Source organism: Gavia stellata, chromosome Z, assembly GCF_030936135.1.
Source record: "Gavia stellata isolate bGavSte3 chromosome Z, bGavSte3.hap2, whole genome shotgun sequence".
NCBI lineage: Eukaryota > Metazoa > Chordata > Aves > Gaviiformes > Gaviidae > Gavia > Gavia stellata.
In genome coordinates, this window is record NC_082637.1 from 15,098,921 (window position 1) to 15,125,992 (window position 27,072).

General features: G+C 42.4%; 1 protein-coding gene across 3 annotated transcripts in view; it reads left to right on the forward strand.

Moving 5' to 3' along the window:
• EGFLAM (EGF like, fibronectin type III and laminin G domains) overlaps nt 1-27,072 on the forward strand; it is a 77,701-nt gene that overhangs the window by 19,021 nt on the left and 31,608 nt on the right. Inside the window, exons 2-9 of one of the 3 annotated variants that reach the window (XM_059833621.1) lie at nt 1,327-1,439; nt 3,455-3,538; nt 5,229-5,255; nt 9,606-9,723; nt 9,987-10,122; nt 17,433-17,599; nt 26,115-26,230; nt 26,475-26,811. In XM_059833621.1, the coding sequence (XP_059689604.1) occupies nt 1,327-1,439; nt 3,455-3,538; nt 5,229-5,255; nt 9,606-9,723; nt 9,987-10,122; nt 17,433-17,599; nt 26,115-26,230; nt 26,475-26,811 (1,098 nt within the window). Of the gene's footprint in view, nt 1-1,326; nt 1,440-3,454; nt 3,539-5,228; nt 5,256-9,605; nt 9,724-9,986; nt 10,123-17,432; nt 17,600-23,997; nt 24,028-26,114; nt 26,231-26,474; nt 26,812-27,072 lie in introns of those variants that run through there. The other 2 variants (XM_059833620.1, XM_059833622.1) reach the window with 2 other exon arrangements.

Sequence of the window (27,072 nt, forward strand, 5' to 3'; positions counted from 1 at the left end):
GGGTCAGTTTGAAAAGGACCAGAATATCAGTTCTTCTCTTGTTTTAACTACTTGGGTATTGATGCTGATCGATACTGTGCAGAGTTTGCAAGCTGGTATTTTTTGTATTTATTTATCTTCAAATCAAATATGTTGGTGGAAGTGACAAGTATAAATCTGATGTAGGCGTGCTTCACATCTAAAAATGACCTTTACAGTAGCTTGTCTTCTCTTGATATTGTCAGAGATAGTGGAAAAAAAGGGGGAAAAAAGGGTTTTCTTAGCCTTTACTTAAAATTTTCATAAGTAAGGGCGTGCGAAAAACTAAGTATAGTAAAACTGTTGCCTTGAAAAAAATGAAGTTGTTGTTAAAGTGTCTGAATCAGTTCTCTGTTAAAGTTGTTTGTTAGGTGGTTTGGTTTCAAGAGCACGGATGATGGTGTTGAGAAGTTTCGTTAAATGTCTTGCTCAGGTTGCAGAGCAGACATGTTCCTCCGCCTGCCACTTTCTCAGACAGTAAATGCAGTTGCTAACACGTTTCTAGAGACAGGGCTCTCAGGGTTTCCTTCTTCTCCAGCCTTTTTTATTTGAAGTAGTTGAATTAGCCATTGTACTGAAATGCCAGCCTGTACCATGGGAGGAACATAAGTGTGGTGAGACCTGTATAGCCATATAAAAATGCCCTCCTACTGCTGCAGCTGGTGAGAAGTGGGGTTGATCATGGCAGCACTGAAAGCATGATGGCAAGAGACCCCATTGCCATAACCTGCATCTGGAGAGGGGTAGGCAGAAACTGAGAGGTCCATTGTGCTCTTCTCATCAGGCTGAACTTGCTTCTTACTTACATCATTGCCCTTCCCCGCCATAGCTATCATGAAGGAATTGAGGTTGCAGAGGCCAGTGGTGATCAGGAGACCTCTCGGTGGCCCATGAAGGGGGTCTCTTGGCCTGTGCCAAAGCAGCAAAGGGCTGAAGAGGAGACATGTTTTGAGTTTGGTTTGGTTTTTCTCACACCAGGATATTGCTGTTGGACATGAAGCCTGGGTGGGGTGGTGAGGGGGAGGCTGAAGGTGTCCATGAGGTGTCCTGAGTTGATCAACAGCTCCTTGCCACTGAGAGAGGGCATGTCCCCTTCACCCCTCTTTCCTGGTATCCCACTGCTGCCTTGGAGGGCAGAGGTGGAGAGGGAGAAGGTGCACCCAGGTCAAATCTGAGTAGTGGGCTATGTTTCACAGTTTGGAACAAGGGCAGCACACATCTATTCTTCTTCAAAGCCATACCTGCCTGGTGCCTAAAGGCGAGGTTTTATGTCTTATGGCTTCTTATACAATGTCATTTTGCTTTGAGCAGATAGGCTGGGGCCTCCTCTCGATATACTGCTGGATTCACTGAACTGCACAGCGTTCAGTGTGCAATGGAGGATGCCAAAGCAGCATGCGAGCACCATCACGGGATATACGGTAAGTGATCCTCTATGCTGCTAGTAGAGGATTGCAATGCCCTACATGGCCTCAGACTATGCACGCGGCATGGCAAAGCAAGCAGGAGAGCCCGCTCTTGTAGCAAATCATGCCGTTGTCCAGAATGAGGTCAGGGGACAGTGGGCTTGAATGGAGTGAGCTGTAACTTTGAGAAACAAGTGGTTCATGTTTCAGAAGCAGGCTATGATGGGAATTTGGGTTAGATACCAAGGGCTTGTAGTGGATATAGATTGCTCTTCTGCTGTGGTTTTCATGCGAGGATCTTGGCGCTCTCTGCAGCTGATAAAACAGTAAAGTAGAGCAGAGCAGGTTGATACTACACTGTGCAAGTGAAGGGAGATTCATGGTGATTTCAGGGCTGTTCAGATCCTTTGACTCGTACTTCCAGACTGAGGATTGCTTTAACAGGAATAGCTTTTCCAAACTACACCTCTAAACCTTCCCAAAGTGGCAGCAGGTACAAGGGAAGGAGAGTTTCATGGTGTCTCTTCCCCTGATAGATACTGTACTGCATAGCATCCCTGGGAGCCCAGCCACAGTCTTAAATATCAAAAGAGGCTTTTTTTTTATTCCCTCCTACTTCTGTGGTGAATCTCCCTTAGGGAAGTAGGGTGATTTTCCTGTTTTACCCAGCAATTTTGTAGGGGAGGCTCTGACTCCTTTCAAGCCTCTGCCATGTTACCTTCTGCCTTTTGGGCAAAGCGAGTGGCTAGCCTAAACTGGGTGCTGTGTTTTAGTGTGCAAGCAGAAAAACAATGAGCACTAATCTGGCATTTATTCATTTTTATTAGGTATTGCAGGGCAATGAAACTCAGTCCCAAAATGGAAGTTAGCCAGGGAGGAATTAGCACCAAAGATGTGGGATATCAACTAGAATTGGTTGGTTTCCCCTTTAACGAAAAACAAATAGCAGTTGTTTTTGTTACGATTTTCTGTGGAAGGATTTGAAATTTCCAGGAAAAAAAAAATCCAAAATTCAGTTTCATGTGAAAGGGTGGGAAGCAGAAAACTTCTGACTACCTTTATTATTAATGTACACCAAAAGAGTGGGAAAATTCCCTGAAATAAGTATTTCTGGTACGCAAGACCCTTCATTCCATGGTCCTGCAAATGACATTAATGCAGCCCAGGTGCAGGGTTGTTTTTATCGTTACGAAAGGGCTTGTTGTCTAGGTCACTGAGAAGCACTTGCTGTGGCCAGAACCTGTCTCCGTCAGGCTCTGTGCATAGTTGGGTCCATTCTTCTGTGTGAAACCAGAGGTGCAGTGAGTAAGTGGCTTTTCTGTAGGTCATGATATTTTTCAAACAGTTGCAATACTTTATAGTCATAAATCATAAATAGTTTTCACTGTTCATGCAGTACATCAAGCACTCAGGCCCCAGTTTATTTGTAAGCCTTGAGGTCATGTGTGGCATGATGGTAAAACCAATGACAAACAGCATTGGTAGTGCAATACCTAAATCATCTTCACTTCATGTTAGCTTTTGGCCCTCTGGCATCTCAGAGTCTCTGCGCACAGGACATCAGACTCTTCCTGGCTCATTAGTCTCTAGTACACTGCAACAGGCACAGAGAGACATTTGTGATACAGCGATTTCTATAACGACATAATCGCATAATGTCAGTATCTTCCTTATATGAATTAAGATGCCTGACTTACGCAGACCAGTCCCACAAGTCTTCAGCTGCCCAAGCTGACCATGGCCAAATGATGCACCATTAAAGTTGTTAGTTCAAATCTGCCCTGAAAGCTAGACTGTGCTTCACCTCAGTTCAGCATATACGCTGTAAGGTGGTGTCCTTTGGTCATACTGACAACTTCTAGCAAACATGAAGGGAATGTTAAACGGTGTTAGCTTTTCATGCTTTTGAAAAGGTAGGGGATCAAAGACTCAAATGTTGTCCACAATGTGATAACAATGCACTTTTTTTTAAGTCATTCTGAAGCACTGTGTTATTGCTTTAACTGGCTTGGCTATGTCTTCTTCCCAAGGTCTTTTACTCAGAGGTTGAAGATGACAAAGCAGTTAAACAGCTCTCACATGATGTTCCCCTGAGTTTGGATATGCTTAGTATGGTGAGTATTTCTTTCCATCAACAGTCAGAGCACTGGAGTGGAGCTTGCAAGTGGGATCTTGCAACTGTCTACTTGCTGCTGGTTTGTGAATTATGCCGAGGATCCAAGCCCCAGATCTGCTCTGGGTATTAAGCAAAAGAAAATCACAATGTTTTTCTGTCATCCAGTCAGTGTGATACACTTTTGCTCTTTGTTGTCTGACTAGTTTATCATGTAGCACTATTGGGACTTGCTTGTGTCTTCCCAGCACTGACTTTTGACATCTACTGAAATAGAACTTTTAATTTTGAATATGCATTTTCTGTGCATGTCCACACATGGAAGGGGAATTGCATGACTCCATACACAGGCAGAGTTGCAATATCAGTGTATGTGTATTGCAGTGTCTGACACAGGTAAGTGTGTGAGTTAAAGGAGACACAGTTTTCAGTGCATTTTTGTGAGAGACTGTGGCCTCCTGAAATACAGGATTTAAAATTTAATAGTGCTGCTTTAGTTGCAGTTTTGCAAGTCCGTCTCCTAGAAGACTCCCTCAACTTCTGGGTTTTTTTGTTCTTGAAAGCACTACTTTTCCTCCTTGCCTTCCCATTTTCCCCCTTTCCTTTAGTTCTGTTTTTTCCTTTTATTGCTCCTTTGCTTTCATTTCACTCTCCCTTTGTCTTTCCCCTTTTTCTGTCTGATTTCCCCTTCCTTTTCCATTGACAAATGAATACTGCCGATCCTCTTCTGCTGCACGGCTGAGCAACTAGTGCCGAGATGAAAGCAATTCTTCTGTACTTCTGGGTGGTTTTAATACTGTCTGCTTTTAAAGGGTATTCTCAAAACCTGCCGGTGCTTCCTCAGTGCAGAGAAGCTGCTTTTTGAGTTCAGCAAGGCAGAAGGGGAGATTTTCCAGCCTCTGCTCAGGCAGAGAGCGAAGGAGTGTTGCAGGCTGGGTGTTGTGAGGGGAGCACTATCATACCACGCTCTGCAAAAGGCAGTCTGTCCATGAGACAGCAACGGTACCAGCCCAGGAATCAAAGACTTAACATGTGCGCACAGAAGAGCATTCCAATCTTTATGTGGTGATCCTTCTTCACAATTCAGTTTTTTCCTCCTTTCTCTTCTACTTGTCTTCATTCTCCTTTATTTCCTCACCCCTCTTCCTTCAGCCTCCCCACCTGATGTTCAATGATATGCATTCACTGATATTTCCTGATGCCTGCTGGGCAGTGCTCAGAAACCTTCTCTGTGAGAAGCATGAGTGAGAGGGATGCTCAGATTTCCTGCAGTTTTCTGTCACTCTGGTTGTCAGTTCTGACTCCTGCAGGTTTCTGGGATCACAGCAAATGAAAGAATCCCTTTGCTGTGATATATTATTTCTTTATTTATGCATTATTTTCTCCCTTCTGATCTTTATCTTTGTATTCCTTACTTGCTTTTTTTCCTGAAAAAACATTCTTCCTAGTAGTGCCAACAACGATCAAACAGCACATTATTTTTTTATCTTAATCTTGACAGCAGTAATTCTTACTCACAGGGAGAACAGAGTCTGTATCCCAGTACTCACACAGATGAATAACAGCCACATAAACTACTATATGCTGCAGGATTGGCCTTGTTTTAATTCCCTGACCCATTATTTATGTGGTTTTGCCATCACTTTTTGGTATGTTACTTCATTAACAAGTCCTATTTCCCTTTTTCTCAGGGTCAGCTTGAAGGACAAGCAATATTTGTAAGTATTGCTTCACATGAAACTTGGTCACAGTTGTGATTTAAAATGAAATTGAACATTCCTGACCTGGTCTTTCCACAGATTCACACACAAAAATTGATCTCAAATGTTGATTTTAGTTAGCACTTACACAGGATCTTTTGTAGTCAAAATGTGGCAAATAGTAGCTAAAGCTCAAAATCCAGAGGTGAAAAAGGTGGACACATGTAGGTATAGCGGCTCCCTTTTTAGCAATGGATGAACTTTCCTATCAGTCATCAAAAGTATTTATGGATGTCTTGTTTTTCTGGAGGAAATTTGTGTAAAAAATGAGCTATGTCCAGGCAGTGAGGACTTACAGGGGACAGGGACAGCTGGGTAGTCAGACAGAGAGTGATGGGGAAGAATGAAGCAGTCCGGCAGTGGGGGAGGAGACAGGGAGGAAAAAACTTGAGCCAGTCCAGTGAGAGCCAAAGAGGAGGAGCGTGGGATGAGGCCAGCCACGGAACGCCCAGGAGGAAGGAGTGAGAGACTAATAACTAGTATAAAACAGGTTTGAAAGAAATACCAGCCCTCTTAATGACTTTGCAGCTGGTGAATTATTCAGATTAATTATTTCCAGTCATGCACTTGGTCCAGTCTGCTTCCCATTATCAGTAAACAGATCAGGCTTATTCTGAGGGGGGAAACAAGCAGGAGGTGCTTGGGTTTGGGTAGGACAAGGGCAGCAACTTCAGCGTTTAACTGAAATCCCTAACATCAACAACCTCTTGCAAGCTTTTTTTCTCTGAGATCAGATCTAGGAATGGAGAAGTCCCACAAAGTTGGTGGATCTCACACAGCTTTCATGGTCTGAATTAAGGGAAGTTTGTTTGGACTGTCGGAGGCTGATGTCCAGATGAAACCTCAGGATATGCTTGAACCAGGACTATCTGGTTCGATCCCAGCTGAGTTGAGTCTGGATTATGGCATTTCAGAGTTGAGGTTCCACGCTGGGCCCCTTTTTTCTGCTTGATAAAAATAACACTTCGGAGGGGTAGTTGTGAAGATGTATGACTGACTGGGATTAATCAGCTCCCAGCTGTCATTAATCCTCAGGAAGTGGTGTTCTCGCTGAAATGCTTTCTGCTGTGTTCATACCAAACTCAACAGAAATCTGCAATAGTTTTGTGGTGAAGTGTGCATAGTTCGTGTTTCCGTCACTAAGCCTCCCCTCCTGGTGCCGGGTGTGACCTTGCTGCTTTCTCAGAGGCTTCTGTGGACCATGCGTAGCAAGAGCTGAACTGGGTCGCCTGTTTCTGTGTGTGTGCGTGTGCCTGTGCGTTAGCAAAGTGGATAATGTATTATAGCTGTATTATGTCATCTTATAACAGAGAACATCTAAGTGAGAGCAGCAGGAGAAATGCAGATGCAGTAGAATTTAATAAGGCAGTTGTTCTACTGGGCATAATATTCATGAAGTTGAGCACAAATCTTAAAAAAAGAAAAAAGCAAGAAAAATTAGCAGGCTTTAAAGGTGGGAGGGTTTAAGTCAGGCACAGAGCCCTGGGGAGCCATAGTGCTCCCTATCAAATCACCAAACACACCAGTACAAAATGAGGACTGACCAGCTGAGGCCAGTAGTGCAGGGAAGGAGTTATCAGGGAATCAAGTGTCATTAAATCCAGCTCAGTGTCTGCAGCTACGCTGTAATCCAGGATTTGATGTTTTTTTGGATTAAACCAAAACAAACCAGAAAACAGGTTTTCTTTGGAAAATAATTTGTAATCCAGGTTTCTGTGAGGCGGCTTACTGTGCAGCCTCACAAGCAGTTTCAACACACTCGGAGGGAGTGCAAGCTGTGTGGTGAGGCAGGGAGGGATATATGGTTTCTACGTACACCTCTACCACAGAAAACGCATCGCGTTGCTTTACCCTATTCAAGGATGTGAGATTGTAATGAAAACACAAAATGTCATTTTGCAGGGTTTTAGCCAGAGTGTTGTATAAGACAAGAAAGTGAGGTTGGTGCCTGGTAAAGCCTCATCGGCAATATAGTGTCCAGTTTGAGGTATCATGCTTCAAAATACAGAGGCAATCTGAGTGGAGAGAAAGACTACAAAAATGATGGGGAGCTAACTCTTCCACATACCACCTACATTCCTTATCTGTGAGGCCACTGTGTGTCTTTTGGGAGAAAACTTGGGTTTAGGACCCTTCTAAATACAAGCAAAAAAAAAAGAGATTAAATATATACTCCCAGGCTCCTGGACAGTGGGGTACAAGGAAATGTGTTTCTTCTCCAGAATCTCTTTTGAAAGTGTTCTGGTGTGAGGTGGGTATTCTCTGAGACTGCCATGGGTCAGGGTAGCTTGGTGATGTTCTGACTCTTCCTTCACCTGTTCACAAATGTCTTGATCCTAGAAGATTAGAAGATACTTGATCTCAGAGATATCCACTGTATGTCCAACAGCGGTGTTCATGGAGAGGACATTGCCAGAAGAAAGAGGCAGATAGCCATGTGTGTAAGGCAAGAGAGCACCTTGCTGAGGTTTTGAGAGTACACATGTTGCCCTTAAATGCCTAAGTAGATATTAGGACTTTGATCTTGATTGGCTTTGCAGTCAATGAGATTCGTTCTGTTTAGTTTATAGTAGACTTGAGTGTAGAGGTAATAATAATATGAGGCAAGTACATCAATATCCCAGTCTCTGCAGAGGCCAAGTTCCTGAATAGTGTAAAAGCAATAAGACACATAATGAAGGATTTTTCTCATAAGAATGAATGTAGTAAAGAGGGATGCCAGCAGGAACAAATGCACACAGTTTAAATACAGACGGACAGTACATATGGTATGGAGGATGGAATGGCAGGAGCAGGATTATCAGTATTGTCATTGGGAGGAGGTACTGGCTTTTCAGCAACTGGCTTTTCAGATCATGTTTTTGAAAGATGTCAGTCACTTCAGCTGTGAGACTGAAAGACCCGGATAAATCTTTCAGTGTGAGTGTTCTTGCTGCCTCTCTCTGGGCAGTTACTTTTCCAGCATTGTTATCATCTCTCTCAGATGAATCCAAATCATTCAAACAGATCAAGGGTGAATGATGGAAAAACAGGAAAATGGTCAGGTGGTCCATGTTAATAGGAAATCAGTGATGGAGCTCCAAAACCACGGCTAGAGAAAAGACAGATGACAGGGTGTTGCCGAACAATGTTCTAGTAATGACATAAGTTCCCCAAAGAATAGAGAGGGAGACTTTGTCCAAAAGACCGTCATAAGGAAATTTAGCAGTAAATAAAATTTTGGGATTGTTTACTATTTTACTGCAACTGGAAATGCAGATTTAAAGTGTGTTCCAGTGTGAAGAGAAAGGAGATCTCTGCATTTTCACATGCACTGTAAATAATGTTTTTAATGTCAGAGAATGAAAAAAAGAAGAAAAGTCTCTGTGAAAGAGTTTTTATAAGTGGTTTTTTTCACAACAAAACAGCCTGTGGTGTAGAACCTGGTATTTCTGTTTACTTGTATGTGCTGTCAAAATGTGTAAATCTGGGATTTGCATCTCTCTACAGATAGGCTGCAGGTAAAGAATACTGAATTTCTATACACATGTACCCATGCACCATTAAAGACCAGATGTAAATGTCCTAAGCTGATCCATGCTAAGTGCACCAGCCAGTGATAAAATGTAATTTGTTGGTGACATTTGCCAATTTCTGGGAGATTTGAGCAGGGTCCTCTGAACAGTATTCAGCAGCACAAGTTCTTCATGTGGAGGTTAACATTGCCTTTCTTACAGTAGTTGTCTGTGGGTTAATCTTTCTGTGTTTGTAGCAAAAGGACAAATACGGGAAAAGCTTGCTTTAGGTCCAGGCTGATAGCTAGGCTAGAAAAATTGTGAGAGGCGATGGGACTGGTCTGCGCCCTGAAAAATTAAAGATCTTTAGATCACACTGCAGCAACTTGCTTTGTTCTCGGGAGCTTCTACGGTCTCTGGATTTAAAAAAAACACAAAAAAAAAAAAGAAAAAAAAAGAAAAAGCACCAGACTGATACTGAATGCCAGCACTTGGCTCAAGGGAGGAAGTATGTGACTTCGACTTCACCAGCAAAAAAGCCAGACAGTGAACGCAAACGATCTGCAACCTCGTGAGTCATGCTGAGAAATGGGTCCAGGTCACCCCTGTGGATTCCCCCGGGGCAAAGCTGCAGCTTGAGAGGAAACACGTGGTGCTGTTTGTGTTTGTTGCTTCTGAGCTGTGCTGGGGACAATCCTCCTAAGAGGTTCCATGGAAAATGACATGTAAGATCCCTGAATCCTAAGTCACAGCGCCGTCCCCAGTTACATGGAAGAGCTTTCACAATTTTCTTGTCTTGTCTTGACTCTGGTAGGAGGTTGTTATTGGTGATCTAAAGCCAGGCACTCCACACCGCGTTAGCGTTGGAGCGTACGGCTGGGCAGGGAAAGGACGACCCAGCATGCCCAGAGACGTGACAACCTTATCCCAAGGTAATGCTGCGTACATGGCTTTCTGTTGCAAAACTGGCAGGGCACACGTCTGTATCACAGCAGGTCACTCACAGCTAAATCTCTGTCATGTGCAGTGTCGTAATATTTTACTATTACCTTTCCACAAGTATGGGGTTTTAGAGGGCAACAGGAAGAGGGAGAAGCCTCTAAATTTGATTCCCAAGTCTGTGGGTGTTGGGTTTAAGTGTGTGTTAGCCCATCCACTTCTCTGATGCTGTTCCTTTGCATTTCTTCTGGCTTAGATAAGTGCGTGCCCCCTGCACCACCCTATCAGCCCCAGATCGTGGTAGTTTCTGATTCAGAAGTTGCATTATCCTGGAAGCCCGGAGTGAGCGAAGGAAGTTCTCCCATCCAGTACTACACGGTGGAGTTTATCAGGCAAGTTTGCCAGTGGAGTTTGAGTTTCAGTGTTTGTGCACTACAGGTTCTTTTTACCTAAACTGCACTATTAAACTGCATGTAGATTCTTCTCATTATTTATTTACTTACTGTGTATAGTACACTTAGTTTTCCTCTTGATGTGTGTTGAATTACCATGAAAGTTTAAAGACAAAACCAGAAATAATCTAATTTATTATAAAATCACCAATAAGTTGTACGTTCTGATTGAAGAAAACAAGGTCTCAATTGATCTATTCCCTCTAATAAAGGCCTGGGTGAATGAAGTTTTAAGTTTCTTCTGTCATCCAATGCTGTCGCACCATGCTGAGAAAAGAGTGTGTGGCAGAGCAGTTCCCCTGAGCAGGAGTACCCTGGGCTGCTGTAGGAAACAATCCAGGGATTGCAAACTCAGCGTGTTGGGCAATTTTGCCTGACAAAAATCTTTTGGGTCTTGCGCTTGCCGGCCTCAGACTTGCTTTGTTATCCTAATGCTAATCAAGTTTACATGAAATGTAAACTCACCACTCATTCGTGGTGAATGCAGTCAAATCCAGCTGGCAGCCGGTCACAAGTGGAGTCCCCCAGGGCTCAGTTTTGGGTCCAGTCTTGTTTAATATCTTTATTGATGATCTGGATGAGGGGATTGAGTGCTTCCTCAGCAAGTTTGCAGACGACACCAAGTTGGGCGGGAGTGTTGATCTGCTCGAGGGTTGGAAGGCTCTGCAGAGGGATCTGGACAGGCTGGATCGATGGGCCCAGGCCAATTGTATGAAGTTCAACAAGGCCAAGTGTCGGGTCCTGCACTTGGGTCACAACAACCCCATGCAACTCTACAGGCTTGGGGACGAGTGGCTGGAAAGCTCCCCCGCAGAAAAGGACCTGGGGGTGCTGGTTGGCAGCCGGCTCAGTATGAGCCAGCAGTGTGCCCAGGTGGCCAAGAAGTCTAACGGCATCCTGGCTTGTATCAGAAATGGTGTGGCCAGCAGGAGTAGGGAGGTGATCGTGCCCCTGTACTCGGCGCTGGTGAGGCCGCACCTCAAATCCTGTGTTCAGTTTTGGGCCCCTCACTACCAGAAGGACATGGAGGTGCTGGAGCGTGTCCAGAGAAGGGCGACGAAGCTGATGAGGGGTCTGGAGCACAAGTCTTATGAGGAGCGGCTGAGGGAACTGGGGTTGTTCAGCCTGGAGAAGAGGAGGCTGAGGGGAGACCTTATTGCTCTCTACAGTTACCTAAAAGGAGGTTGCAGAGAGGTGGGTGTTGGTCTCTTCTCCCAAGTGAGTAGTGACAGGACAAGAGGAAATGGCCTCAGGTTGTGCCAGGGGAGGTTCAGACTGGATATTAGGAAAAATTTCTTTACTGAGAGAGTGGTGAGACACTGGAATAAACTGCCCAGGGAAGTGGTGGAGTCACCATCCCTGGAGGTGTTCAAGGAATGTGTGGACGAGGCATTGTGGGCCATAGTTTAATGGGCATGCTGGTGTTTGTTGGTTGATGGTTGGACTTGATGATCTTACAGGCCTTTTCCAACCTTAGTGATTCTGTGATTCTGTGAAATGTTGGCCTTTCTGTTTAGATTTTTGGGGGGAAGGTGAGGTGTTGGTGGGTTTTTTTTTTCTTCTTTTATGTTGGAACTCTCTAAAGTTTGCAGTAATAGAACTGAACTGTGAAAAGTTGCCAATCAAGTTGCTTTTATAAGACGCATATGAAGGGTCAGGAGGAGGTTGTTCTATCTGTATGCACAAACAAGTATTCACACCTGACTGTTCATATACTTGTGTAAGCTGATATCTGCATACAAAGCTGTTTATTTTCATGTGCTTGCCCCTATGTTTACCTTACAGTGAATGCAAAATTCAACCTTTGGAGGTTTAATCCGTTGGGTGAACACTTGATGACAGGTTTTAGTTGAGGTTCCTGGGTAAGAAGAGGGAATTGCTTCTTTAACTACTCTGAGCTGCAAAGGTCAAAAAATTGTTCTTAGAAAAACACATTCATTTTTAAAAAAGAGTTGTTGTTCAAACAGACAGAAAGAACTATTGCTTTTCAGTGCTTGAAGTATGGTTGCCAGCCAGAAGATACTGATATAATGAAAAGAATTCCCAGGCGCAAAGCCTGCTTGTGAACTTATGTTGCACTTTGTGTTTGAATCAGAATGCCCCATGTTTAGTGGGAAGCCATCCAACGTTGGTTGCACTGGGAGGCAGGATGTGAGGGCTGAAGATAGGTCATGGCCATCATGTAAACTCTGCTGTAGCATTACCATGAAATTTCTCCAATAACTGTTTTTCAAACACAATCATTATCTGAGCCCTTCTCTCTTCTCTGTCATTTGCTTGGTGGATGGTAGGGGGATTTTGCTGGGTTCTGATTGACTGAACTTCTGTTGCCTCTATGCTTTTCCTGGAAAGTGGAGCCTGGAGGTTTATGTACACCTCTTCATAGCACCAAGGGCCTGCTAATGGAAGAAGAAGTGGGCACCATCATCTCCATCTGACAGATTGAAAGTGCACCCTTGAATGTTTTTGTTCAGTCAGAGAATGGAAAGCTGCCTTCACTGTTTAAGTTGAAAGATGCAAGTAATTGAAATTTCACTGTTTGGTTGTTTTTAGACTTTGGGAAAGAATTGCTAACAACACAATGTTTTGATTACACTGTTTAGTTTGAGGTTTAAAGCTAAGCTTGAGGTGTATTTGTTAATTTTGGGATTATGCTCTCTTAGACTTGGAAGCTTGATTACGTTTTTGGAGAAAGTTCGATGAGCCATAAGCCCTAATGGCAGTTAGAGGTAAAGATTTAACTTTAAGCTTCATTGTCTTTTGCTGCATACAGTTTTAATTACTATAAAATGTATTAACATGAGTTAAAGCTGTTAAATTGAACCAATGTAAAACCAAAACAAAACAGTGCAAGTAAATTTAGAAATAAGTCCTCTTATGTCAAAGAAATACAATATTATTCCATGCTTTTGCAAAATTAATGACTTTCTTATGAAAATCTGTAATTTCTCCTGGGTGCAGCACAAACCTCTGAAAACAATGACATTGTTTAAATCATTTCAGTCCCCTTAGAACTAACTTTATGACTTTAACCCTAAAAAAAACATGCTAGGAGACTGAGATGAGGGAAACCCACTCTTTTCGTTTGCTCAACTGTGATATTGGGGATTAAAACCTCATGAAAATACAACATATTAATTGTTTGCACATACCAGAATCTAATCAGAACCTGAGCTAACCTGCGGTCTGTTTCTGCTCAGGGTCTGAATTTGGGCCTTTATTTAGGCACTTGCCTGGGTTTTCCTTGGGACCTTTTGGTTTGCTGTAGGCAGTGGAGGGCTGCAGGTGGTTTCAGATGTAGGATGGGCTGGGCTAACTCAGGCTCTGCTCTGCTGATGACTATAAGAGGACGCTAACAAGACCACAATCCCAACTTGGCTAAATGCTGAAGATCAGGAGGGTGAATGTAGGTCTCGCTGCTCACTGCACAGTTCACAGGAAATGTATAAAAGAATGTGTTAAACCCAAAATAGCTAATGTAATCTGTGGCAGATTGCAGGCTCAATGTTAATAGGCTGTTGCTTTATGCTGAGAAATATTTTATGACAAACAGCATTCTTATGAAAGCCCCTCAACAAGACCCTGGACTTAAACATACTAGTTTGGATGTTTTTCCTAAAGATACTATAAAAAATTAATTCTTAAAACTGTCTTGAATATTTTCACTGGAATACTCCAAATTCTCACATTTTTAATCTGTTGAATGCCTACCCAGTTTTCTAAACATGGAGACTAACTTGTCCAAATTTTTATAGTCAGCTGGCTTCTACAGAACCATACGTGTTTCAGCAGCATATCCTTTAAAAGGATCCTTGGTACTTAGATGGACTCAACAGCTTTCAGTATTAATCTTGACATAGAGGGGAAAATTTTCAGTGTCTCAGTAGTGACATGAAACTTCTGCTGCAATGAACTAGGTGGGTTCTACCGATAAAACTGGGGAGATTTATCAGTGTACAAATGTTAGGATGGAGCAGACTGAGCGTAGTGTTGTGGGCGGATTTCTTGATTAGTTTGAAGCCTTCCCCCTAAAAAAAAAAGTGTATCCCTGAATCCATTCCATGCCAAATTAGCTGTCTGTGGCACTGCACTGAACTGGGCAGTCACATTTGCTTTCGTTTGCAAAGAGCCCAAAACAACAGATCTGACCAGGGACACGCCTCCTAATGCCCAGCAAAAATACCTTTAATACTGCTTTCCTGATTAATGCATGAAACATACATCTGCCTCAACATTTACCTCACTATTTGTGAGGGTTAAATCCTTGCAAAGGTAATTAATGAAGAAAGAGGAGTGAAAGGTGTAGAAATTAGGGAGAAAATTCTTAATGATGTTAGACAGCATCAGAGTAATATTTAAAAAAAGGATGAGGTTAGAAAATTCTCTACTTTTCCTTTCCTCAGAGTTGAACTGGCATATTGGTTGATAACGTTTTGTAGAAAGTATCCCAATAAAGCTAAATAATAATTACTAAAAATAATATCCTATAGTGTGTTATCTTCCATATTGAGTATTTTCCATAGCGAGTAAGAATGTATTGTAGTTGTCACCATATTTATTATTTGTAGGAATATTTTGAAAAGAATTTGGTAGAGCTGAATTTGCCACTTGAGATGAGTACGAACATGGCACAAAAGAACAATCAAAAACCGTATAAAAATTGGATTGCTAGCAGGTGCTTCACTCCTTTAAATCATTTCCAGGTGATTTTAAGAGGAAGTTCAAGTGAGTATAAAATTGCTGTTCTCCACATCAGAAAGATTTCCTTTCCTAAATTGAATCAGTCCCCAGATTAGAAGGTAAAGCAATGTTCCAAAGTTTTGGGTACATTTGGGGCAGAATTCTGCCCTCAGTTTATATCTGTCCTATTGACTTTACCCATATGTTTATTATCTTAAAAACACTCTGACTTTGTCACTGGCCAGATTCTTACTGCATGGCCTTTCTGTGTTGGAGATGCACAGCTGTAATTTCTAGCGCAGAAAATGCCTGTAGAAGTAGTCTGATTTCTCCATGTGCAGACACATCATCCGGAGCAGCCCTGCAAGGTCCTGGCTGGAGACAGATTTGTGCGGGTCCGGGGAATGTAGTTCTGCAGAAAGACATGAAAAAATGGCATCAAAATGAGCCCTTCCGGTGTAGAAGTTGACACAAACTGAACGTTGATGCAAAAAGGACCACGGGGACTGTTTTCAACCAATATGTTCCCAGCTTAGAAAACACAGGAGCTGCCTGGCCCTGGATGCCATCACCAGCTGAGTTTATTGTGTTCCTCTCTCCATCTGTTTGCCATTTTTTCATCTCATGCTGATTTGTTCACACAGGGAACGTTCTGGAGAAATAGCAAAGGTCAGGTGATAAATCTGCCTCTTTCCCTGTCCTTCAGCTGCACGTGCTTATGTTTGCAGGCATTTCCTTTAGTATTGACTTCTGCAGAGGGAAGTCTTGCGAGAGACAGTAAGTTGAAGGCTAGCCTACGGTTTGTGTTATCTCCTAAATCTTTGTAGGGTGCAATATCTCCTTCAGGTCCCTTCCTCAGAGGCGTGTGTTTCGATTCAGACACAGACACTAGCAGGGTCTGTTGCAAAGAGACTGTGAGACAGCTCTTGAGCTAGCAGGAATTCCTTAGGCTGGAATTAGAGCCGAAAAAAGATGTGCACAGGAAAATTAAAAACACTGCTAAGCAAGTATGTGGAAGGAAGTGATGTTAAGAGCTTTCATTTGGAAAACACTGTGCATTTTCATTTTAGCCCAGGCTCAGAGAAGGGAAACAATAAAAGAGTAGCAAAAATAAATGCCCTCCTGTCTACCAGGAAGGGGTGGTGGAGGGTGACTTAGGATGGTCTGTTTAGCTGTCATTGCATCTTGTGCATTTGCCTGATTTTATTTTTAAGTTTAGCAAGACGAAGTATTTGCATGATGTGTGCCATTGCACACGGGAGCCAGGCAGCTGGGAGCTGCCGCTTTCTCACTGCATTAGCCCTGCTGGCACAAAGCAATGAAACCTCAGTGATCAATAACTCTTGTATTGACCAGTAAAAGAAAACATACATTAACTTTGCCATTTCCTTCCAGCTGCAAATAAACAAATACAAAATGCCTGCCTTGTGCTGTAATTTTCATTGGAAGACTATTGGAGACATTTGCAGCTAGTCCTATATAAACATTTGTAGATTCAGGGAGCACTTGGAGGTTATTTCCTGTAATAAATATCACAAGGACATCTTAGAAAAGGACACTGGAATAATTTTCTCTGAAAGTAATTTCTGTCCCTATTGTACTTTCCTGGGCTTCAATTTGAGTATTTTGGGTGGCCTAGACTTAATGTTTACATTTTTATTTTGTTTGTATTTGTTTACCTTCTCATCCCGTTCTCTCTTTGATGAGAAGAGACCACTTTTAGAGAGAGTAGAAATTGTGTAAAAGCATCAGAATACTCTCTCAAAGTATTTGAAGTAGCCCTCCCCTTTCTGATGTCCCTCTGCATATGCACTTAAACATGAGACCAAACTAACATGTGAATGGTTGTACTGATTTCAGATGGGTTATAACAGCACTTAGGGCAAGGATTTATTGGCAGTTGGCTTCCACTATGAATCAGGAGTTAACCAGGCATTTTCCAGAGGCAGACATGGGAATTTTGTTGCAAAATCCACATACATAGGCCAGGTCCTCTGCATTATTGTTCTGTTTTTTGGTTGTTTATTTTCTGAAGAGAAGGCTTTGGATTGAGATTTTCCATTGTGGGTGGATTAACCTGATTGCCTGGGAGATCAAATGTTAGATTCTCATCCTGCTAATGCTTGCGTATGTTCGAAGGGACTTAGTGGCATTAGAGCACAAACTCTTAGAAATAAATCAGGATCTTTCCCTCTATTGCAAAGTATTGCTTTATACAGCCAAATAGGAGATTGGGAACTGCTAGTATTATACTTCCACTTGAAAACTGTGAACCCCAAATCCATGAAAACAGATAAACAGAACTTGAATTGTCAAACTGTCCTCTAAACAACCCCTTGGCTTTATAAGCAATATCTGAATATTGGTTTTGTATCACTGTGTAATTTTGATATCACAGGCTTCGCAGCTTAGTAATGGTTGCACAGTCTGGCCCCTTCGAGTGAAGTCCGTGATGATTTAGCAGGCTTATATCTCATTTATTTTGTGTATTTCCCAGGAAAGTTTAAAGGCAATTAATTTATACAGCCAGCTTTAGTTATTTATGATCCTGGCTTTTTCTGATCCTGAAGGCCAGACCTGGACAGCAATTGGACAGTAATAAGAGAGCAGATCCAGATGGAATCCATGGTTCTCAAGGGACTTCTCCCAAATACCAAGTATCAGTTTGCCATCCGAGCATCAAACTCCTATGGATCCAGCCCTGCCAGTGCACCGAGCGACATCATCCAAACATTCAGTGAGTAGAACCACCTTTTTGTAATTAAAGCTATACAAAAATAAAGTATATCTGCAAATAAAGTGTATCTGTGGAGCCTGTGGAGGGCGCTGGTGGAAGGAGTCGCTCTCCAAGCACAGGCACTGCCAGTCTGACACCTCTCGGTCCTGTCCATGGAGCTTGCAGCATCCTGTGAAAGTCAAGCCACAAGCAAAGATTTGAAAAGCTCCAGGCAGAAATGCTCTTATGCCATTTCTTTGCTTTGGAAGTCATTTCCAGATATTTTTGAATCGATACTTACTGACTTTTGTGCTGGCTTCATGCAGAACTGATAAGTTAAAATCAGGGGGATAAATGAGAGAGACAGGTCTATTGTTCATCTTTTTTTTCTGTTCTTTGGAAATGAACTGTGTATATTACATTTATAATTTAAACAACTTGGAAAAGCCAAAGCAAATCTATACTGTTTTCTGAGGAGTAAGGCTCTTAAACTATTAAGCACAATTATGAAAATAATGATAGAAACAAGTAAGCATTGCTTTTTGGTCAGAAGCTGCATAGCAAAAATATTAGATGAAAATGCATTCAAACATACTTGAATAATCACAACTTGTTAACAATTATATTCACATTTGAGTAGTGATGTAGGCCATGCACATTGCAATAAGGGGAAGGCCCTGCGCCCATCTCCTGGTGGCCTTCCTCAGGATATAATCCTCTGTTAGTGCTAGTGTCTGTATGGGCTGACTTTGAGGTGCTGTTGCTCCTCATCACCCCCAAAATCACAGCTGTATGTGAGAATCCCAATCAAGCTGACACAGAGCACATTGGGAATCGTACAAATAACGTCTCACACACAGCGAAAAACCCAATGTCACAAAAAGAGTCAATGCAGGAAACAGAGCCAAGGCTGGCAGGGTATGGGGACTAACTGAACTACGTCCTTAATGTGCCAGACTTCTTATTGTCTTTAGAAGGTTTCAGTACTTTCAAGTTCCAGTTTTGAAGGCATTTATAGGGGACAGAATACCATGCAAGAAAATGCCTGGATATGATTTTAGCAGATTAATGAACTATTAAAAAAAGCAACAAAACTGACTTTTTTTCTTTTCTCACCTGCACACTCAATTGCAAATTATCTTCAATTACCTGGTAGAAAATGAACAGCTGATATTCAGGTAGGACTGTGAGCTGTGCAAGAAGAATTTGCGTACTGCAGAAACGTGGACCACATCCATAGTGATCCACCAATTTAACCCACTAAGGATTTATTTCAAAATTGCCTACCTATTTTGGAATCCCTCATTTTCATTGACTCTTATATAGCAGTTCCCGTTCTTTTTTCCCCTCTGTCATAAATTCAGTCCCTTGAAAAGTTTGCATGAAGTTTGTTATGGCTGCTGAACTCGTAAGTTTAACTTCTGAAACAAATGTTTGTGAAAACCATGAAGGTGCAGCATGCACTGGGATTCCTTGGCCCCTGGATCCTCAAGGGTCAGTTCATGCTGGCTCTGGCACGCTTCTGTGCTCCTCGGTATCCTGTTTATCTTTGGATGTGAGTGGCTGCATTCTTTGGTCAGAAAAGATAAAGTGTTTAGATCTCTTAATAATGGTGGAGTAGTCTTCATGCTGTGCTTATTACGGCGGTACGCTAGGAAAGGCACTTTGCCTTTGGAAACCGCCTGTTCTTCAGAAACCTGTCAAAATGGCTCTCAAACATGGATTTTTGTCAATAGAGCTTGGAATTGAGTTCATGCCTGGTGTATACAAACACTGATTTCTGGAGATGTTCACAGACACTCTGTGCCTGGACCTGATCTGAAAAGTGAATGTATTATGCATGTTGCGCTGCTCTCTGAATAGGCTCAAAAACTCTGTGCTGGTCCATGGTAGGCACGTGGATGTCACTGTAGCTGAGAGGCTGGTTTCCCTGCACCAAGGGGCTGGCAGCACTTGGGGGGCACCCTCATGAGCGGGCAGAACTCCCCCAGCCTAAGGCCACATCATGTCCATGATATGCTCCAGCCCTGCACCTGGTTGCTTCTGCTTAAGGCTACTTTGGCAAACTCTGGGTCCTTCGGCAAATGCAAATGTGCTTTCTTTGCCAGTCTGCTCTTAGTTTCCAGTGTGGATTTTGCAAATAGGGTTAAAAACTGCATATATCCACTATACATGAAAGCCTGTGTTATCTTGTGGATACTTGTCTTCATAACAACTAGCTTTTTGCAGAGCAAGGAGTGGTGTTCAAAGGCAGCAAAGGATGCACGCCTTTAGAAATAAATTCTGTGGCTTTCTGGAAGCAGGAGTGTAAGTATAGCAGCTGTCACTTGGCTTTTGTGGTGATGTCTGTGTAAGAAACTAGGTTGATGTTAACCAGATACACAAGTACATTGTGCATTAGTAGAATGAAATGTTGTGAATGTTGTGAAAAAATGTCTTGATTAAAGCCATGCAGAGCCTGAACATTTGTTTTTCCCCAAAACACTAAAAAACCCTGAAGAGTGATTTAAACTGTTGACAAGTTTAATGTAACAAAAAAAATGCATGCTAAGCTTAAGGGCAACCGAGTAAAACTTACTCCTAGTTCACATTATGTATCTGCAGGTACCTTCCCACTTCTAGTAGCCAGAAAGCCAATGGTTACCTTCTTTGGCCCAGTTAATCATTCATGTCAGTTGCTCAGGTACAGACATTTGGTGGCTATGAGGTCCCCTAGGTCCTGTGGTTTTCAGCTGTCACTGCAGGAGGACATGTGCTTCCTTTGCATCTCCCACACACCTGACAGTCCTCTGGGGATGTCTCAGGTACCGTACTGTGTCTCAGATGGCATCAGATGCCTGAATCTGTCAGAGTGCCAGCAGATACCTCTTAGTCACCTATAATTGCTGGAAGGGTGTCAGACAGTTGGCATGTCTGAAAATAGTGCATCTTTGCTCTTCGGGGTGCGCATTGAAGGAATTACTACCTTCATTATTAAAATGGTACCTCCTCCCATGTAAACAGTGAAACATGCCACAAATACTTGATGCTATTTTCTGAGTGACTGTATATTCCTCAGAAGTACCTGAAACATCTTAGGAAGCTGGCAGAAGTCCATACGATATCTGGCTCCTTTGCATTACACTCAGTCCACATAGTGGTGGCACTAAGGTCCTTAGTGTGTTTGGGTTTTAAGAATTTGTAGCTTTATGCTTGTATATTCTGGATTTTTATGCTTGTTTTGAAATAATTAGTGCTTTTCTGATGCTTATTTTAACTGAAGAACAAATTCCCAGCATTACCTCAAATGCAATGGACCTTCAGCGTCTGTGTTGAATTGCATAGTCCATTGCAGCTCTTGTAGGCAGGCTGAGACAGAGATGAGTCCTGCAGACACTGAGTCCATGCTACTTGGGAATGTTTTCTCTTGGGGTTTATCTCACTCTTACACGTAATTCTGTTATTTTGGTTTTAAAAGGTGGCTGGCTTTGCAGTACTCGTGACTGCATTGTTTCAGGTCAGCATAGGAAACCATTGTCTTTGTTTGCTAAAATGTTCCTCTGAAGGGGTGTGGATGGTATCACCTGATGTGACAGACCTCCCAAGGTCTGTGCAAGTAGAACATGTGGCCTTGATTATAAGCAGTTACCCTCTTACCTAGTAAAAAATGCATGCTTGGTTTATGTTACATTGCTCCATTTTCAGGGAGGAAAGAGAGGGCAAGCTTCCCCAAGGGTTCTCATTTATTTGTGATTTGTTTTTTTTTTTTTCTGGAGGGAAATGATGTAATCAATCTTTGTTGCCTTTCTTAATTACAGATGCAGGTTCCAGATATTTCACTTACATGGTTGTTGGGTTTTTGCTATATTGAATCTTTCAGTATGTCATGGACAACTTGAAAAAAAGATTTCACATATCGAGTTTAGTAACAAAATAAACTGTCCCAAAGAATCAAACAAACAATGTGTCATCACCTGCATCGCCTAAATACTCTTCATCTCCTGGGGAAACAGATGGGGTTTGCACCGTGCCTGGAAGGTCACCAGCCTTGGGCTTTGCCAGACCAACAGAGGAAGCATCTTCTGTTAAAAATACCCTCTTGCTTGTCTCCGTAGCAAACGTGACAGAAGTGGCTGCTTCATCTGGGTACATCCCTTCCTCTGGTCCTGGCTGTCACCACCAGGCTCATACTGAGCAAGACACTGTCACAGGTGCTTAAATGTTCTGCCTGGTTCTTGAATATGTCTGCTTAGGCTCAGGCACAGGAAAACAGCAGTCTCTTGGGCCCAAACCTTGATGTAAGTGATGGTGATGAGTCTTGGAGATAGCAAATGGAGAAGGTTTTCCACAGAACTGTTTCCCACAGATCTCCAAAGGCTTTACAAAGGCAGCGTTCACGTTTATACAGACAGGGACAAAAAGCAAGAGACAGGCCAAGCAATATGCAGTGCCTCGCTGTGAGTCACTGACAAGACTAAAACTCAGATTAAAATGCCCCTGATGTATTTTGGATTTAGACCTCTGAGGGGTTCTGCATGAAAGCGATCAGTCTGTTAACACTTCCATTCGATCTGCCCATGTTGCAGTGCCTGGTGGTCTACCTTCTACACGCTCCTGTGTCTCCTGATCAGTATGATGGTGGCCACCTAATTGGCAAAACACAAGTTTGTGTGGCTTTCTGTTTGTTTTGAGGAAGATTTCTTTGGTATAACTTAATCCCTGACTATTAGGGAAGAAGCTGGCTAAAGTTCATGACCCTTCAGGTTTTCCAATTAATTATAGAACAGGATTATAGGACCCGGTAAAGGGTCTTAAACAGGCTTCATCTCCTTGTACACTGAAACACTGATTTAATGAAATATACCACACTTATAATCTCTGTAGTCATTGTTTTCGTATTTGCAGAGTACCACTTTGCTTAATTGTCCCTGATTTGCCACCCATTATGCGATGAGCTCTCCACCAAAGCTACCTAAGTGCTCTTAAGAGATGGGCTTACATGGGGGCTTCTCTACAAAAAGTCATGTTAGCTTCTCTGCTTTCTGTTATTTTGCAGTTTTGTTGCATCAGATCACATATGGGTATCATGTCACATCCAGTGAGCAAACACCAAATGTAAGGCAGAGCAAGGCAACTAAGAAGCCAGTGGGCTGTTAGATGGTCTCATCATTTGTGTGTGTACTCACCTGTCTAAATTCAGGCATAGTTAGAAGACAGTACATATCCACGTCTTTATTGCTCCCAGGTGCGTTATGCGTTACCAGAACTGCTCACAGATCAGCAGGTAGCGTAACGTAGCACGTGCTGGGTGAAACTCAGATGAAGCCGGGGGGAGTGAAAGCAGAGATTTGGGGCCATATTAGACACCTGTGGGTATTAGGACACCTTCTGAAGTTATACTTCTCCTGGTGATGCCAAACTTATGTCCTGAAGGTCTTTGAAGAAGGGTCTCAAAAGCAGTCTTTTCTACCAGCCACAATAAGCCGTAACTTCTTTCCTCTCTCCAGGCTTTAAATGTTGTACCAGTGCAATAAGGTGAAAGGAATCGTTGTCTGGTTTAACATAGTGGGTACATTTTGTCTCCCAAGGTCTTCTGTTGGAAAGCACAGAATGGTTTGGACTGTCAGATGAGAGAGGCACACCTTGTGCTTGGGCAACTGCCTGTCTCTCCTAAGTTACCAGGTGTCATTGCATGCTGGTGGTTATTGATGTAGTTTAGTGATAACTCCACTCAAATCAGGAGAGTTACACTTCTGTACAACTAGCACAGCATTAAAATCATATCTATACATGTAAGCAAGTGTGCATATCTGAATGTGAATTCGAGACCTAACATTTTCCTACGTGTGAATATGAAGATACTTCATTCTCTGTATTGCTTCATTCCTGCCATCCTTATTGAACCTAAATCCCATTAAGCCAATAGAAAGTTTACTTGAGAGGAGTAAAAATGTGGCAGAATTTGGACTACAACAGATATTTATTTTGTAGTTTGTGACCTCTAAATTAGAAAATGGAGTTTGTGTATCACAGCTTGTTTGAATACAGATTAAATTGTTTTCCCTGACACATGATTTTTCGTTTCCTTTTCCCACCTTAGCTTTATGGCTTCTGCTACTCTTAGGTAAATTAGTTTCATCCGTTAGAAGAACTAAATTAGTTCTGAAGTAGTTTCACACACACAGTATGCAGGCAATAGGTAATATGACAGACCTGACTTAAAAGCAACAGCATTCCAGTGAGCTGAAAATTGCTGCATCTGCTGGGAGCTGAGTTAGTGCTGGGCTCTGCTTCATTCATGTAATTTCTGTTAAACTGCAAGTCACATTTATAGTGTTTATGTTTGAGATTTTTCACACTGAAATTCTTTTGTAGAAATGCACACCTTATAAAATCACTGTTGCCAAAGGAGATTCTGATGCAGTGATGGATGGAAGAGGTCAACCTTGCAGTTGGACTAAATAATTGTTGTAGGTCCCTTCCAACTGAACTATTCTATTCTATTCTATTCTATTCTATTCTATTCTATTCTATTCTATTCTATTCTGTTCTGTTCTGTTTTGTTCTGTTCTTCCTACCTGGAGTAAAATTATCCAGTGATGGTGATTAACCTGAGTAGCTATTCAAGTGAATACTAGGAGTAAGAGGTTTTGCCCACATTTTGATAATACCTATTGTTTTCCATAATGAATGCAAGACTGGGACCAGTTCATAAACGTGCAGTCTGTTTCTCCAATAGTAATCCTTCGCCTGTGCATTCACAATCACCAGCAGAAATAATCTGGAGGTAGTTTGTCCAATTGGCCTCATCTCATTACCAGTCATAAAGCTATGAGTTCTCTGTTTAGCTCGGTTGGTAGAACTCTGTGTTGAATAATTCTGTTTAATGCACAGTTAAATTGTATTATTAAAGGATGATTAGGTATACATGTTAGAGTGGAAAGCTTTATACACACTCTTTCCTGGCCTAGAATGTTGTTTTGATTGCAAATGTGTATGCCTCATTACCTCTACTCATTTGCCTCTGATTTTTCTGTCTGCTGATGTAACATGTAAAGCCCATTGATAAGTAACTCCCACAGAGTGTATGGTAGGCAGCCAATTAGCCAGCCAGGGCATGCGTTTGTATCTGGTGCACATATGCTTGATTTCATAACTGTCTGCCAGGATTTCTGGGTTGCAGTCATGGCAAAGGAAGAGAGAGTACAGTAAGATTTAGAAAGTGTGCTCTTGCCTGAATCAGGTAAAGTGAGATACTTTTCCTTTATTCTCCACTGAAGTGGGAGGTGGCTGACCCAAGCTAGACTGGCTCAAACGGCCCGACAGCACTGTGCCCACACTGCTCCCTCTGAAAGTCTGCTGAGCCTCGCTAGCTTTCGCTGGCTCCATTGGGTTGTTCAGTGGTGGCAGTGAAACTCTCACTACTATGAAGGGGCACTTTCTGGCTTGTCAGGTCTCCTTTCTGCAGACAGCCACTGCCCATCAAGACTTTGCATCTCTGCATCTTGCAATGTGAAGGACCTGCTAACTTACGAGAAAATATGGGCAGCTTGTGGCTGCTAAAATAAACAAGCACACATGGTCAGCCTGTACAGAGCCTTTGTAAAGGAAGGATTACCTATGCTATTTTTAAGTGACTGCAAAATATTTTATGGAAAAGGCAAATGTATGAAGTCTGTTGTTTTAATGGTTATCAAACGTTTGTCTATTCTTAACCTTGTTGAAATGGCAAGTAACAATAGTGATGCAGTTACCTGTATTATCTTTCTTCATGAATTCTGGTAAATTTTAATAGTTAAAAAGCATAAACCATTGTTTAAACAGGATTTGCTATGTAAAGTGCAGAAAAGCACAGGTATTTTCTACAAGGACCCTCTTACTGTTTAAACTGGCCATTCCCAGCCCAGAGTCCTTCACAGCGCAGTTCAGTGCTCCAGGGAGAGGCAGCAGCAGATTATGCACATGAAAAACACATGATGCTTGTGCACATTTCTTTTTTCAAGGTGCTAAATTATGTTTTTAAAAAATAGCCTAAAAATACACTTAGGATGCTAATTTCAGGGCCATTGGAGCCAGTGAAGTCAGATAAAGTCCTAAGCAGAGTTTCCCAGAAAAGTCCTACCTAGATGCATCTCTTTTGCTGTTCCAGTTATTTGGTCACCAGTAGGGCAGGTACGGGACTGTGTATTTATAAAGGGGGAAAGTTTGATCTAAAACCAATACAGTTATTAAAATGTTGTCTGTGTCAAACAAGTTCAGAGCCAGGAAGAATGATGGATAAAAGTCAGTTTGCAGTGAGAGAACTGAGCTTTGCCTGCTTTGTTTGGGAATCACAGTAAGTGACTAAACGAAGGTCTTCACTTTGTTTTAAGTTGCATGTGTATCACTTGGACAGTGTCTCCCATCTTCAGGCTGACACTTGTGTTGTCTGTACAGGGTGAACATTAACACCACTTCAGATTTCAGTGTGGCAAATCAGGGGGTGGTAAGATCTGAGTTGCTGTGTATAAAGAGAAAAAAAATATATGAACTGAATATGCCAGTTCTGTCTTTTTAGGCTCTGAGGAGTTAGGAAGTGGAAGCTATGGGCATCGGTATATCACAGACACAGTGACTGGTGATGATGATGGATTTGATATTGATGACTCAGACTACGACATTTACATAGAAGAGGTAAATTTCAAGATTCTACTTCGGCATTTCTGTTTTCTTTACAGTCTCAATACTTTAAAGTGTCTGATCTTGTCAGGAATTTTAATGTCTGATATTATATGCTCAGATATAATAATGTGGTTGTTTCTTTTTCTTCAGTGAGGATCAGTGTGTTGCCTCAGATCTGTATGTTGAAAGGTATTAATTTCATTTGCATATAGTGTTTTATGTTTTACTTAATTTGTGTTTCTTTATTTCCTTTTAGCTCAGACCGCTTCCTGCTATCAAAGGAGGCAACAGAAAATTTCTGGTTGAAACTAAGGTCACGCCAGGGTCTAGTTCCAGGCTGCTGTCACGGGTCCTTACAACCACTTCTGAACCTACTACTTCCACTCTCACCACCACACGGCCTTCAACCACAGCGAGGGCAACTACGGCTCGGGCAGTGAGGAGGGGCGGCATGTCTTCTGCAACGCGCCTCTTTGATCTCTCCTGTGATGAGGCCGTCTGTTCTGCAGACAGCTTTTGTGTCAACGACTATGACCGGGGCGGCTCGCGCTGCCACTGCAACTTGGGAAAAGGAGGAGAGACGTGTGCGGAAGGTAGGTTTCTGCGTGCCCACTACTGCTGGCTTCTCTTTGGGGCAAGGAGCAGCTTCGTGATGATCCAACCACAGTGCACTTCGGGAATAGCCAGCTGGGCTTTATGGATTCCTAAGGACAGCAGCAGCTTCCACATCCCAGTTCAGACATCAGCCCCTTTGCTTCTTTTTCCCCAGCTAGGTGTGAAGAAGTTACTCTTTAACAGAGTTGAATGCAGACCGTGTGTGAAGGTGCACAGGTTAATCCTCCTTCCCCCCACTA